At 45.2% G+C, this 14,366-nt stretch overlaps 1 protein-coding gene across 6 annotated transcripts in view; it reads left to right on the top strand.

The window, feature by feature from the left end:
* Positions 1–14,366, top strand: part of AMOTL1 (angiomotin like 1) — a 194,605-nt gene that overhangs the window by 85,972 nt on the left and 94,267 nt on the right. For all 6 annotated transcript variants that reach the window (XM_019524506.1, XM_019524510.1, XM_019524507.1 and 3 more), the window contains one exon: positions 5,100–6,012. In XM_019524506.1, coding sequence (XP_019380051.1) covers positions 5,100–6,012 — 913 coding nt within the window. The remainder of the gene's footprint in view (positions 1–5,099; positions 6,013–14,366) is intronic.

A 14,366-nucleotide genomic window follows, 5' to 3' on the forward strand; every position in this document is an offset into this window, starting at 1 on the left:
TCAAGCGTGACCACACTTCCCCATAACTTGGTGTTGTCTGTGAGCTTTGCCAGTGAGCTAGCTCTTGACCTCCACATCCAAATCATTAAATAAAGACATTGAAAAGTACTAGACTGAGCACTGACCCTAGCAGGACACTGCTGCCCACTTATTGCCAGGATGACACAAATCCGTTGACTACGACTCTTCCGGGTCCTATCCTGCAGCCAGTTTCTCACTCACCTGACTGTCTCAGAGTAAAGCCCACAATCCTCCAATTTTCTCGTGAGGACATCATGGGATACTAAATCAAAGGCCTTTTGGAAGTCTAGGTGTATAATATCAACCTGCTCTCTTGTACCTGGGTGGCGAGTTACCTGGTCATAGAAGGAGATGAGGTTGGTAAGGCAAGACCTGCCCCTGATGAAGCTATGCTGGCTGTCGTTCAGAATCTTACCTTCTGCAAGCTTATTGCAGATAGACTCCTTGATGAACTTTTCTAGGATTTTGTCTAGGATGGAAGTTAGGCTAATTGGCCTATAGTTACCCAGGTCCTCCCTCCTGCCCTTCTTGTGGATGGGCACAACATTGGCCTTTTTCCAGTCTTCAGGGACTTCTCCAGAGCGCCACAAGTTGTGGAAGAGATTCACCAGGGGTTCCGCAATGACTTTGGCCAGCTCCTTCAGCACTCTCGAATGAAGATCATCAGGTCCTGCTGACTTTTATACATCTAATTGTATTAATTGGTCACGCACCAATTCTACAGGTATAGTAGGAAGGTGATTATTCTTACCATGCTCATCCTCTACTCTACCTGGCGTAGTTTTCCCCTTGGTCTGGTGAAAGACTGAGGCGAAGTAGTCATTCAGGAGTTCAGCTTTCTCTTGGGTGCCAAAAACCAGCTGTCGTGAGTTGTTGAACAATGGCCCCACACTCCCATTTGTTTTCCTCCTGTTTCCTATGTACCTAAAGAAGGACTTGTTGTCCTTGATTCCCATTGCTAATCTAAATTTGGTCGCTGTTTTAGCCTTTCTGCCCTGAATAGTTATACCAAGGCACATAGCTTCTATTGCCCTGAATAGTTATACCAAGCCACATAGCTTTTTTATGGCACATAACTGCAAAAACTGAGAAAAATAATCATGGACCAGGCCTTAGGGGATAGATTGTCAGAAAATAGGTAGCTAAATCATGTCACCAGAATATTTGTGCTGGGGCACAAATAGGTCAGTGACTAAGTGGGTGTTGAAGTGAAACCTCCACTTATGTTTGGTGCACTTGCTTTCTTCATCCTGACCTTGTCATTCTCCACCTATCGCATGGTGCTTATTGTCATAGCCTGGATAGTGAGATTTAGGGGGCAGAAATGATACTGTTGCAGTGTGTCTGCAAAATGCCCAGTCTGCCAGGGTCTCTCAGGACTGGTGCAATAAAATAAAATAGCAGCAGTTATGAGTTCAGAGTAGTAGCTGGAGGGCAGGCTGGGGAAAAGTATAAACAGTCCCCTTTTGTGTCTGTTCATGGGGGGGGTGTCCGTCTGTGACTTTTGCAGGTTCAGCTTTCCAGCCTGTCCAAAAATTTTATGCCATATTATTTTGAAGATTTGAATGGAATTCAGCCCTTGCAAAAGTGTTCGTCTTTCAGTGATTTCATAGGTGCATGCTCTGCACTCAGGCAAAATATTTAATTCAAAGAAGCAGAGTTAGGAATCTAGGCTCCCTATACTGACAGTGGGAGAGTTAGGGCCTCTGAAGGGCTACTCAGAGAGCCCAGACACTGAGTGCGGGGAGTTGCCTAGAGCTACCCAAGAGGAAACACCAAGCAAAGGGTATGTCTGAGGTACCACCCCTCCCTGGAGTTGTTGAAGATACCCGGTAGCACCCTCTGTCTTCATGGATCCAGAGTGCAGCCAGTTGGCCACGGTTGGTGGAGGTATCCCCCTTTCATACAGTAACCTGGTGGTTGATATCTTAATGGTTAGAGCACTTGCACAGGAAGAGAGTGGTTTGGGATGTTTCTGCACCTCTGTGGCCCTATGCTCCAGTTCATATGTTCCTGAGCATGTCTTGCTCACCTGCACCCACATACACGCTTAAAACCTGGAAATACATTAGTGAAGTTGCTCCAGGGACTGCTCCCAAGACCTTGGTCATAAAAGTGCTTGAAAATGGGTTTTGTGTGCGACTCCAGAACAGTCTCACTGGCTTTCTTCTGGATTTGGTGTATGTGTACAGGGGGTGGTAGGTGGTATGTTGTGCTGTGCTCAGGGTCAGCCTGTCCAGGGCAGATTGCTCCAGGATGTAGACATGACCATGGATTCTGCCTGAGGGTTGTGTGTGTGTAAAGAGAAACTCTCCATCCCTCTAGTTGGACCTAGGCAATTGTGCACCCAGAAATAAAGCAAGCCAAAGGGAACCTGCATTTGTAGCCTGGTTTTCTGGATTTTTAATTTTTTTTTTTTTTTTACTCCGATGACTATCTTTCTAATGTAAAATCCATACAGAGCCTTGGGAACAGGAACTGGAACCCAGAACTTACCCATGCTAAGCTACAAAGGCAGGGGCCACTAGGCTTTAGTGACAAACTCCCTCCTGCTTGGCCGCATGACTCTTGACTGTGCAGCAATCCCACCTTCAACATGAGGGTGGAGAGTGCCACCCCACCCGGCCTACATTTTAGCCCATTAGGGCAATGGGGGCAGCCTCATTGTGGCAGGCATGCCACAAATTAGCCCAACACCCACCGTGAGTGCCACTCTGATCCCCTTCCACTGTCTGATCTGTTGCTCTGTTTTCTGCTCCATACCCTGTGCTCCTGTCCAATGTCCTGCTCTGCCTTTTGTTTTCTGTCCTGGCTGCTGCTGTGTTGTCTGCCCCCTCCCAGATCTGCCATGTGCCACACACACAAGCTACTTGTGGCACTCATGCTGCAGGTTGACTACCTCTGGGGTAAGGTACTCTTCTGGGAAGAAGGGTATGTGAGTTTGAATACCCTCAGTCTGTGAAAGGTCTGGACCCCAGGTATCCTGTGTCCTCTGTAGCCACTAGCCTATTTTACAAACGATTGGCTATGAGTGCAGTATGCCCTGAGGTCTTTGAATGAATGATTGTGGCTGCTGGGCTTTGTGCTGAACTCAGTGATGTGATTGGGCATTTGACATGCTTGAAGCATGTCTAATAGATCAGGTCTCTTTGGGGATTTAGGTGTCAGTCTGTCTCGTATCTGCATTGTAGTGGAGAGTGGGCAAGAGGTAAGCACCTAACTGCTCAGACTGGATTGCTTTTTAGCATTCTTGAAAGCCCCAGGTTAGACAGTGAGGAAACTTTGCTTTCTGCGTTTTGTGGCTGGGACTTTCAGGATTGGTTTTTCTCTAGATGTTTTTTGGGTCCTTAATTTACCAATCTGCATTTTGCCCTGAATTTTTTTAATGTGACTTAAACATCTTCTGACAAGGATTAGGTCCAGCATTCTTTGTCTTGTTAATGAGGACAGGACTGATTCTCAATCAGGGTGTCAGGACACCCAAGGGGTGCTGCAAGATCCTTTGAAGAGTGCCGCAAGGTGCAAGGAGATGCGCAGTCAAGTGCAGGCTCCAGCTTAGTCCCTGCCCCCACTACCCAGGCCCCCTGCAAGGATTTAAGCACTATAATAAGTTAGTTTTTTAAATGGGGTGTCAGTTAATTTACAGAAATTATGAAGGGGTGCCTTGAGTCTACTGTGTAGTGCCTTGAGCCTATTGAAGGTGCCTTGAGTCTAAAAAGGCTGAGAACCATTGGCATCAGCAGTTAATGTCCTCTGGAGGAAAGTGGGGCAGCATGCAGTGCTCTGTCTCTGGAGTAGCAGCATGCAGTCTTTTTTTCCTTTGCATACCCTACAATCATCTTGAAGTCTTTGCCACAAAAATGTTAATGGAAATGGCCTTTTCTCTTAGCTAAGAGCTGAGGGTGTTTCTTTTTCATCTGGCAACCAAACTGTATATAAGTGAACACACAATGTGCGGGATAACAGATGAAGGCTTAGGGAAATTCCAAGCCTCCAGAGAAAGTTTGTTTTTTAACTACTTTCAAATGGAGAAAAAGAATAAAGTGCTTCTAAATAACTCCTCTGAGAACTGTGAGCATCAGGGTTGAAAAATAACATTTTCAAGAACGACCTCAAAAACCTGTCCCTGAAAAGGCAGGAGGACAAGAAAACTTCATCAAAGAATTTGAGAGAATTCTCTCTGGTGCTGAGGGCTTGATTATAATTTAGTTTCCACCAGTCACTCAGGAGTAACTTCACTGAATGCAGTGGAGTTATTCGTGTTATATGCAGTGACAAGTAAGAGTAGGTACAATCCCCTTTACATGTGGTTATTGCTCTGAAGCAGTAGAGACCCCAGCTCCATATATCACTTTGGGCAGTTCATTGGGTTCAAATTGTTACTGGTGGCAAATGGGTGAATGGGTTCAGCTGTTGAAAAATTGGATTAGAATGAACTTCAAATACGAAGTAACTTTTTTGCCCTGAATCACAACCTATGCATATTCCCTGAACCCAGTGAGTTGCCCAGGGTACAAGTTCTTGCAGTATTTGACCTCAGGTATACAGTATTTGGAGGTGTGTCACTTTTCTTTAGTTTGGAAGGACAGCACTATCCTTTTTATTGTCCATATGAACTGTGACTAGCTATCTATTCCATTCATAGTGTTTCTAAGGGGCCTATCAAGCAGGAACTATATAGCTGACCTGACTTATAGTAAATCTGCCACTGTATCGTCATAGAATCATACAGTTGGAAGGGACCTCAAGGGTCATCTAGTCCAACCCCTGGCCCCTTGTTAGTATCCACCCTGCAAAATTATGGAGCTCAGTTATTTAGAGATAAAATTAGTAGAAATGAGGCAAACCACTGGATTGAGAGACAAAGCCAATGGCTGGTTCTGCTTTCAATTACATCTTTACAATCTTACTATTTTCAGTAGCACTGAGTTTTCTCAAGGTATTGACTGTATTTCTGTGTCTAGACTAGTGAGTAAGGTGTTGAATGTGAAAGGATTAAAGTTTCTCAGCAGTTGCATGGTTTAAAGACTGGTGTGATGGCAAAATACAAATCCTCACTTTCATCTGTTTCCATTTAGTTGAGGACCCTGTATGCACGTTGCATCCCCCAAACTTCCTCAGGATCTCAGAGGTGGAAATGAGAGGTTCAGAGGATGTTGCAGCTGGAACAGTATTACAGCGGTTGATCCAGGAGCAGCTGAGGTATGGCAACCCAAATGAGAACATGAATCTGCTGGCAATTCAGCACCAGGCCACAGGAAGCGTAGGACCATCCAACAGCACAACAAGCACTCTTTCTTCCACGGAAAACCTCACACAAGAAGACCCACAAATGGTCCACCAGTCAGCTCGCCAGGAACCTCAGGGGCAAGAACATCAGGTGGACAATACTGTGATGGAGAAGCAGTCTAGGGCCACTGTTCAGCCTCAGCAGAACAATGAGGAACTACCAACCTATGAAGAGGCTAAGGCTCAGTCCCAGTTTTTTCGGGGCCAGCAGCCCGGTGCTGTTGGGCCCAGTTTTTATGTTGGTGGAGTGTCCAGTCAGAAATCCAGAACAGAAGGGAGACCAACTGTGAACCGGGCCAACAGTGGGCAAGCACATAAAGATGAGGCGCTTAAAGAGCTAAAGCAGGGCCATGTCCGCTCTCTAAGTGAGAGGATCATGCAGTTATCATTGGAGAGGAATGGTGCTAAACAACATCCCCCTACCTCAGGGAATAACAAAGGGTTCAAAACTGGTGGACTGCCACCTGCTCAGCCTTCTGGCAAAGGAACGGACCCGCGAGGTCCGCCACCTGAATATCCCTACAAAGCCAAGCAGGTGGTGTCTCCAGTCAGCAAGACTCAGGAACATGGGCTGTTTTATAATGACCAACACTCTGGGATGATGCAAGATATTCTCAAACCCTCCTACCCTGCTCCACAGCCAGCGAGAACAGAAGTAGCAGTTGTCAGATACCAGCCTCCCCCGGAGTATGGTGTAACAAGGTAACATTGGATGCTTGGGTTTGATTGCTTTGCTCTTGTAAATACCCTTTGGTTTTGATGTTATTTACACTGTTGAACCTTTTAGACAAACAGTGCTACTGCTTTCTTAACCAACAGCCTAGCTGCGAGGGTGAACTACAGCAGCCTCATAATCTAGAACACCAACTGGGTTAAGATGTGAGCATTTTTCCCATTATACAATCTTGAACAAAGTAATCAGGTCATGCCAGACCATCCCACAGGGATGTAGTATTAAAAAATATACTCTGTGTACCATAAATAACTGGTTTCTGAAAAGGAAAAGGAAGTTCAGCTAGAGAAAATGTAGGCGAGTCTATATATGGGCCTGTTCCTATGCTTATTCAAGTGAGCAGCAAAATGCTCGTTGTCTTGCACAGGTGCTGATCCCATATTAACGTATATCCTACAGGCCAAATGGGCCCATATATACATGGCCTTTTTACACCAGTCTAACAGTATAAAAGCAGTACAGTGGATAGAAATATAGTTTACTTCCATTTCAAGGCCCCTATAGCAGTCTGTGCCAGAAACACCTTTAATATGAGCAAGGTGGATGCATTGTCGTAACGTAGACCAGGGTGCTTAACCCCTGCTTGCAAGCCAGATGTAGCCTTCAGCCCCATGTCATCTGGCCTCTGGGGTTCCTCATGGATCTGGAAGTTTGGCAGTGGGACAACAGCAGCCTTACTCCCCACTGTCAAATTTCTGGACCCATGAGGAGCCCCAAGCCCTTTATGCTGGATTGGGTGCCTGATACCAGGGTGCAGGGCCAGATGGGGGTGGCATTGGGCACCAGGGCCTGATCCCAGCACATGGAGGGCTGGGAGTGGTGGCACCAGGACCCAGAGCCCAGTCCTGGTATGGGGAGAAGGGGTGGTATCAGGCACTCGGGACCCAATCCCAGGTCCCAGGGCCTGATCCTAGCATGCAGGGCTTGATCTGGCCCATGGACTGGCCTCACCTTATTCATCTGGGCTGCAGGGCCAAAAGGTTGAGCATCACAGATATACACCATCTATTGAGATGCAGTGGGCCATATTCTACTCTCAGTTCAGTGACATAACTCTACACAGGAAACCCTTGCTACTCATGAACTCTGGATTCATGGATTCAAATATTCATGGGGAAGGGCAGAGCCGGGAGGCAGGCACAGAGCAAGTGCCAGGGATACGGAGGGAGGTGGCAGTGGTGGTGGCATCTTCTCCCCTGGCGACAGCTTGCCAGTGCTCAGTGGGCGGTAGGTCCCCAGGCCCTGTAGGGGAGCCCCAGGGATGGGGAGGGTGGTGGCTGCGGCGACTCTTGGAACAGCTGTGGCAGCACTTGGCCGGGGTGGGGAGGTCAGTCCCCAGGCGCTGTGGGGGAGCCCTGCAAACAATGGGGGGGAGCAGGGGGCAGCTGTGGGGTCTGAGGGGGAGCCCTGTTGGTCTGACGGGGAGCTCTGTTAGTGTTCACATATTTTGCCATTCACGGGGATCTCAAGAACGTATCCCCCCGTGAATGGTGAGGGTTGCCTGTATTAATTTAATTAAAGTCACTTCTGTGCCAATCCAGAGTGCAGCGCCTGATCCAGTGGTCTAATAATTTTGGAGCTTTAAAGAACTTAAAAAATGAATATTATATGTAGCAGTTCATCAGCGCCTTAACCCTTAATAAATTCATTTTAGGTGTCAAGCTAAAATTATCTGAATATGTTTATGCACTTGAATTCTCCTAGTAGAAAGCATCAGTTTCCTATTATTTAATCTAATACCAGCCCATACAGGGACTATACAGATGTTCCCATTTCAGTAGAAATTATTGGAAACAGTAGGGCTATAGGGCACTCTTGACACTGTAGGTAGCTAGGGATGCCATAAATTTTCAATAGTCATGTTGTGGATAGTGTTGTGCTTGTAGAATCCTGTTTTGCAGTTTTCTGTGGACTGAATCCTGGAAACTGTAAGAAACCTGATGAGCCTCACTGCTCCCAGTGGGATTCACAGGCTTGAAGGTAGAAGCTGGCCTTAGGTAGGACTCGAGCAACAGGGCTTTGACCATTCCACCAGTCTTCTCCGCTGGGATGTCATTTCATCTCATCACTTCTAGTTGTTCTTCCTTGACCTTCGTGATAAATTTTTCTTTATCTTCCTGGGGTTTGGAGGATTTTTTAAAATCCACATTTTTTAATGTTTCATGCATATATCAATATTTTCTATTTTCCAGAATATAATTAGCTCTCAGTTGATCCCTAACTCTCCTGAGGGCTTACCACATGGTGCCTCTTCTTGTATCAGCAGTGTCACCAGGATTATCATCCTGGAATATCATCCTGGATTGTCAGGCCCAGCTCTGCAGTTCTATACGTCTGTTTGAAAAGTGTTAACTCAGAACATAAATGTTTGAATTTTATGCCTGAAGTGGTGTAGGTAACTGTGCACTGATAAACAAACACAGACAAAAGTGATTGCAAGTATTGCAATGGTTGTGACGCCTGGATGGGATAGAACCGAGTCCTACAAGACGGAGGCTTCAAGTGTCCTTCAAATGGGGGACCTCACTGCTTTACATACAAGTGTGTGGCTGCATTGACTGCCTCTGGACTTCCCTGTAGGTGTAACGAGGCTTGGCAATATACATTGAATTCCACCAGCTAAACATGTGTTTGGAATACCAGCATTAACTAGCCAGAGCTTGTATAATTTTCAGTGGGAAATGCTGTTTTTAAGAGCCAAGTGAAAACCCTTGTTTATGTTAAGAAACAGCTCTGTGAGAATGGGAAACTCAAGATAATAAGGTCAAGTTCAGGTCATAGTCTCAGGAAGCATGACAGGATTCCTGTCATAATTCCTGATGTTAACAAACTCTGCAGACACCAAACAGATTAATCTCCCCATAAAAGGATGATGGCTCGGTTTTCTCTTGCTCTTGAAAAATGCTGATTGCAAAACTAACGAGCCCTTTCTGCTGAGTCTGTTTAAATGCCCTTTGGGCAAAACCTCATGTACTACGCAGCACATCATACTCCAGCGTCTGTGGCAGAGCTGTGTTGAATTCTGTAGCAAACTGGGAATTATACAATTTGCAAGCTCCTTGCTGCTCACTGGTGAACAGGTGCTCTTATGAGTAGTCACATTCACTTCAAGAGGCTACACGTGAGGGGGAATTACTTCCCTGTCTAAGGGGCTCATGACCTAACACCATGAAAATGGGACTACTTACAGAGTGAGGTAGTGCTCAGCTGCTGGGAGGTACCAGTCCTACATCTGCAACACAGATTGACAGTTTGGACAGTTCATATTATTTCTCTGCTCTACAGCAGAACCCACCCCCCCTCCAACCACTACCCACATGAGTCAGACAGGTATGCAGAAGCAGATTGTTTTTGGAGAGGGGGACTGGCTAGCAAAACAGAGAGCCCACTAACCTGGGTTGACCTTTTTGAAAACTTGGCAGATTCATTTAGTTTATTGTATGGGGACTGGAATATTTCCTCATTTACCCTTGTCACTACTGAGGACTTTATCAAGCTTTTCCAGAGGCTTGTTTAGCCAGTTCCACGGCTGGCACCCATAGGTTGTGACCATGCTTTAAAAACCGTCCAGCGGGGTGGAACCGCTCCCTTCCAAATGCAGGTGGCTGCTCTTCATTGCAGAACTGGTCATGAGTATGAAGCCAAGGCATTGTTCCCTCCCCACCCGTTTTATTTCTTCTTTCTTTTGAAGATTGGCTGTGATATAAAGAAGGGAAATATCTCAGGTCCTAGGTCATGGGACCTTTTAAGGACTTCTCAGCCACTTCGGGCTCTGCCCCAATGACATCCGAGCTTCTCTGGGGTTTATTCTGTGCGTGGCTGTTTGTGCTGTGTGACTTGGCACTTTGTATTACATTTTAAGCAGTTGTTGTTGCAGTCGCAGGCACCCATGAACAGGCTGAGCTATTTTATTTGTTCAGCTGGAGTGGTTAGAGCTGCATTTGCAGTTATGCTTAGGCTTTGTGTGTCCCTCCTTGTGGTATATTTCCCTGCTTTACCTGTGGCAGGTTATGGATCTATGCTTTATAGTTGTGTGGCAGGGTTGCCGGTGTAGTTTTAATAATAGGTTAGCCAAGGTTTTGCTCCAAGTTCTGCCTCAGGCAGGAGGTTGGGCTAGGTGACCTCCAGTAGTCCCTTCCAGCCCCACTTTCCTATGATTTGATGATTCCTCTCTGAAGTGATGTTTTCTTGCAATCTGTCTGGCCATCAGGGGGACATTTGAAAAGGCAATCCAGCCCTTGCACGACTGGTACACACGTAGTGAACACCTTTCTTATTTCAGGCTGTTTTTTTCTTCTGTGTCTTCTGCTGCAGTCTTCATTGACACAGCAATCATCTCAGTTCAGAGACACGCATAATCAAACTCTGTCAGTAAACATCTGGGCATCTTGGACCACACTTCAAATAATCCCTCAGGCAATCAGTCGCACAGATGTGCTCCAAATTGACAGGGCTGGCTTAGGCTTTGCACAGTGCCCCGTTCAAGCTTCTGGGCTTCTCAGACTGACGACTTCCCTATGTGGATCTGGAAACAGTCTGTTATAACAAAAGATTTTAGTACTGAAAGCCTTTGTAGCCTAGCTGTAATCTTTCATAGTTCATTACCTTTGGCTTCTGTCTTGCACAGTATGCAGCACAGAGTCTACGTCCCAGAAATCATAGAAGGGAAGAATAGCCTTTTGTGGCATACAGTATGCTTAGCATCAAGCAATTGCTCTTGTCTTTCAGGACACAATTCTCTGTCATATTCATTATGAGGAGCCATATTGAGCTCCTATACACATTCACAGAGCCTACTCCGACACACTGGATTTCCAGCTGGAAATCCAGTGTATTGGAGCAGACTCAGTTAATAGAGTCTGCTGGAGCACGGAAATTGATGCGCTCCAGCATCCTTCCCCGTCATGTGTATCAGCGTTACTGAGCGTCTCTGCACTGAAAAATGGTGGTAGGGGGCTTTGAAAAAAAACGTATTCGATGAGCTTTAGTTCAGAGCGCCCCACTGCCATTTGCTCAGCGTTGGGATGCGTGGCGACGCTGATATACATGCTGCAAAGGCACTTTTAATTAACGCAGCTTACTAATTAAACTACTTGGTGCCACATCCTGCAACATGTAAAAATGCCCAGTGTGTCTAAGCCCAGCATGACTTTGATTACAGTAAAGCTTTAGAGAATTGCTTCCTATTTCAAATTGTTCATTGTTGTTAACATGGATTAATTTTCTGGGGAACCTATCCTCAACTGCTGATTTGTGGCATTTTTATGTTTTCTTGGGGAGAAGTTACACCCAAGGCCAGTTTTGAATGGACTGGATCATGGATCAGCAACCTTTTGCTGATGTGGAAAGGTGTTTGCAGCCTATGCTGGGGCAGATCTTCATGAATTGGATGGACCTCTTCATGGGCCAGGTCCAGCCCACAGGCTGTAGGTTACCAGCCCCTAGACTAGATTAATAATAGATGAGAATAATTTAGATTAGATTTAGATTTTAAAACATCTTACATCTTCCCCTAAGAAATTCAGATAAGCTACATCACAGCTGGCCATCCTGTGACATGTGGCAGAAGTGGCACAGGCAGTCTGTGTCTCAGGCAGTCTGTGGGGAAGGACAGGCAGCAAAGTGGCAGACAGGGCAGGGAGCGCAAAGCAAAGCAGCAAATTGGGCAGGGAGCGCCGGATAGGGAACAGAAAGTAGAGTAGCAGATTGACTTGGGGGCACAGGGCAGGAAGCAGAGCAGCAGGTTGAGCAGGGGAAGGGATTTGGAGTGGCACTCCGATGCAGGGCTTAATTTGTGGCATACCTTCCAGAAAGGTCGGCTCCTACCGTGTTACATCGTTCAGTAGCTTCCAATTGTGAATTGTTTTAGAGCTGTCCTCTAGATCTCTTAAGCTGTTTTCTACTAGCCAGGAAGGTGCTGGAGGAGCGGAGAAGATAACTTCTGTTTTTGAGCTCATCTGGAGGACCAGTGTTTTGCTATTAGTCAGGAGGTCCTGGAAGTGGGCAGAAAGAGAGATAGACTACACTCTTTCAGAGGTCATGGCATCCACAGTAAAGGGGGCATGCTGAAGCGGTCATTGATCTGAAAGTGTGAGGTCCCTTTTTGAATGTGAATCTGGAGGGAAGAACTATACAATTTAGGAATGAAAAAGATCAGTTAGGTCACCATCCTCCTGATCACCATATAAACAGGCTATAAATCCATAAGTATTGGCAGGGGACAATCAGGACAAATTGGGTACCTACAGCTATTTACTGTCTTTGCAAATGCCTGGATTTTTTTATTGGCCATGTCCTTGTAAGCTTTAATAACTGTTGCCAACCCTCCTGGTTTTTAAACAGTAATAAATATTGGGGCCCTTTTATTAGTTTTATGGGTTTTTTTCTTTAAAAGTTTAAGTTTTAATGGCTATAAAGTAGACTAGAAATGTTTGTTTCTTAACTGAAAGCTGAGATTCTCATATCATCACATGGCTCCAGGAGTTGGGTTATTAAGCAGATTATCAAATATCGTGAGTCTTCTGGGTTAATCGGGAGACTCACGAAATTTGATAGTCTTAAAAACCCAACTCCTGGAGCCGTGTGATGATGTGAGCATCTCAGCTTTCAGTTAAGAAACAAAAATTTCTAGTCTACTTTATAGCCATTAAAGCTTAAACTTTTAAAGGACAAAACCCACACAACTAATAAAAAGAACTCCAATATTTAGTAGTATTTAAAAATATCACAATGTTTATACCAATTTTGATAGCTTTAGGCTTGACTGGTGATTTTTGGATGCTTGGGGTTGGCTAAGTTTCAGTAGATTTTAAGTCCCCTGTTGTTGCTCTGCCAGAGAACAAACATGTAAGAATGGTATCTTTTCTGATTTCCTTAGATGTTTTGATTTATTTATAGATTATAAGGTTTAGAAGGGACTTCGGGATTGTCAGGTTTTATGCATTGAATAACGCAATCCATAAGACTTCCATGAATTAATTCCAGCTTGAAATAAACACTTAATCATGATATAAAAATTTTCTAGTGTTGGTCAGTCTTTTACCAGAAACCTTGGTAAGTTGTCCAGTGGTTAATTATCCTCCCTGGTAGAAGATCTACATTTTATTTCTAGTTTAATTTTGTCTCGCTCCCAATTTCCAGCTTCTGGGTCTTGTCATGTCTGTCTGGCTAAAGCTGAAGAGCCATTTACAATCAATTTTCTATTCACAAGATATGTACTTGGAGACTGTAACCAAATCTTGCCATAGCTTTCCTTGGATAAGCTAAATAGATTAAGCTCCTTAAATTTTTTGCTATAAGGCATATTTTCCAATCATTCATTAATTTTTCTACATTCTTCTTGTATTGTGGACACTAGAACTGGTTACATTACTCCAGTATCTGGGACAAAAGTAGAGGTAAAACTCCACTTCTTTCTAATCTAGTCAATATTCCCTTGTTTATACTTTCCTAAATCACTTTAACCTTTTTGGCTATAGTGTTGTAGTGGGGAGCTTATAGTTAGCTGGTTACCCATCATGACTTTCAAATCTTTTTCTGAGTTGCGGTATCTGAAGAGAGAGGCCCATCTTACAAGCAGGGCCTATATTAAGTATTCCTAGATATATGACCTTACATTTGGACATAAACACAAGGTGCCTAGATGCCATTCCACCTCCAAGTGCCAGTCGCATATCTTAGGCAGGTTTTAGGCATCTTGGACTCTAAGTGCAATCCTAGTCCACCTTGCTGATGTTTCCAGAAAATGTCTCTCATCTTATGTCTTCATCATTTACCATGAACAGGTCTGAACCCACATCACCCACTTTTGCAAAATTCATTTAAAACATTTTGGCATCACATAACCATTGGACAAAATGCCTGCAAAGCATTTGGAGCAGAGGGCAGAACTCTCTCCTTTCCAGAGTCAGGTTCCGTTTTGCTTACTCTCCATCTGACACCTTGACTCCTGCATTTCTTTCCAACCAGTGGCCTGGCTCCAACAGAAGGCTGGAGAGTTCTTGCAGTCCTCCCTAACCTACACCCTAGCGAGTAGGACATCTTCCTGAAAAACGCATGTATTCAAGTCACTTAAGCTGCATTGGACCTAGAACGCAGATCTCCTACTACCTAGGCAAATGCACTAACCAGTAGGGTGTGGGGCAGAAGCTGAGTGAGTCTTCCCTCTGTTCGAAGGGGTGGGTGGAAGTTCAGCCCTGCCCATGTCCTGTCAGCTGCTTATAGGCAGGTCCCTGAATGCTCTGGAGGTGCATAAGTGCCCCACTGCCAGTGGAGGAGCTTCATGGCCCAGGGTGGACGAGATTGCTTTCTTGAGGCAAGATGT

The sequence above is a fragment of the Gavialis gangeticus genome, unplaced genomic scaffold, assembly GCF_001723915.1.
Source record: "Gavialis gangeticus isolate Ggan-Ray unplaced genomic scaffold, GavGan_comp1, whole genome shotgun sequence".
NCBI classification, from domain to species: domain Eukaryota; kingdom Metazoa; phylum Chordata; order Crocodylia; family Gavialidae; genus Gavialis; species Gavialis gangeticus.